General features: G+C 44.5%; 1 protein-coding gene across 1 annotated transcript; it reads right to left on the bottom strand.

Annotated features, from left to right (window-relative positions):
* Positions 1-409: 409 nt before the first annotated feature.
* On the bottom strand, positions 410-904 carry LOC114273622 (uncharacterized). Its single transcript, XM_028215421.2, has one exon. The coding sequence runs from the start codon at positions 902-904 to the stop codon at positions 410-412; it is 495 nt and encodes a 164-aa protein (XP_028071222.2).
* Positions 905-1,133: the final 229 nt, after the last annotated feature.

Raw genomic sequence — 1,133 nt, 5'->3', positions numbered from 1 at the left:
CCATAAATGTACCTGACACCACTGTTGTCAAATTTTGCACATCTCCCGGAACCAATGCAAACACCCTGCCCTGTCTCGCAGTGTCTTTATTGTTAGTAGGCTTGGCAACTGACTTAGTGTTGGTAGGTGGTGTAGATCCCGCTGAACTGGTAGCAGCCCTATTGCCATTTTGTCGCTTTCTCTAAGGGCAATCTTTTATCAAATGGCCCGTTTTACCACACTGAAAATAGGCTCCAGACTTCCGATAGCACGTTCCACGATGCTTCTTTCCACATTCCAAACAAACAGGAATTGAATCATGACTAGGGGTAGAAACATTTGATGTCCCTGAATTTTGTTTCTTGTTTGGTGGAGTAGTTGACCCCTTTGACCCTTGGTTGTTTTGCCTTTTCCCTTTCCACTCGGAAATTCAGTTCTGAGCAGTAATATTTCCTTCCGCTATAACAGCCATTTCCAACACATCAACATAAGTGGGTAGCTTCAATATATTAACTCGGTCCAGGATAGCACCCCGTAATCCCCCTTCGAACTTCCGTGCCTTCTTATAATCTGTGTTTACCATATGAGGTGCAAACTGGGCTAGCTCTGCAAATTGGGCTTCATATTCAGCAACGGTCTTGTTCCCTTGTCTAAGAGTTTCAAATTCAGTCACCTTCTTATCTCGCATACTTTGAGGAAAATACTTATCGTGGAATAATTGCAAGAATCTGTCCCATGTCAATCCTTGACGTATAGTTCTTGTAAGCATCCACCACCTCCGTGCCTCGTCCTCAAGAGTGAGGGTAGCCAGTTGCACCTTTTGAGCTTCAGTACAGGGGAAAACTTCGAATAACTTCTCTATTCCCAGCACCCATGCTTCAGCTTTCATTGGTTCTATCCCCCCTTTGAATAATGGTGGTTTCATCTTTTTAAACTCCTTTGTGAGTGTAATGGTTCAATCTTCAGCTTGAAAATCTTGTACTGCCGATGGAGGTATAGGTGGCGGTGGCGGTGGAAGTTGATGCTGTGGTTGTTGCTGTTGTTGCCGTAGGGTCTCCGCCATTTCCATAATCATTCGCTCCATCCTATTCAACCGTGTAGAAGTAGCATCTTCCAGGTCTTCTGTCCTTGTCCTCACCATAATCTACACAACA

Source organism: Camellia sinensis, chromosome 2, assembly GCF_055761805.1.
Source record: "Camellia sinensis isolate YWXY chromosome 2, ASM5576180v1, whole genome shotgun sequence".
Taxonomy (NCBI): domain Eukaryota; kingdom Viridiplantae; phylum Streptophyta; class Magnoliopsida; order Ericales; family Theaceae; genus Camellia; species Camellia sinensis.
Note: the sequence above shows the minus strand (reverse complement) of the source record. Positions and strands in the feature narration are given on the sequence as shown.

Excerpts from the sequence above, each read along its gene's own strand:
- LOC114273622 (XM_028215421.2), bottom strand. The coding sequence starts at position 904 with ATGAAACCACCATTATTCAAAGGGGGGATAGAACCAATGAAAGCTGAA.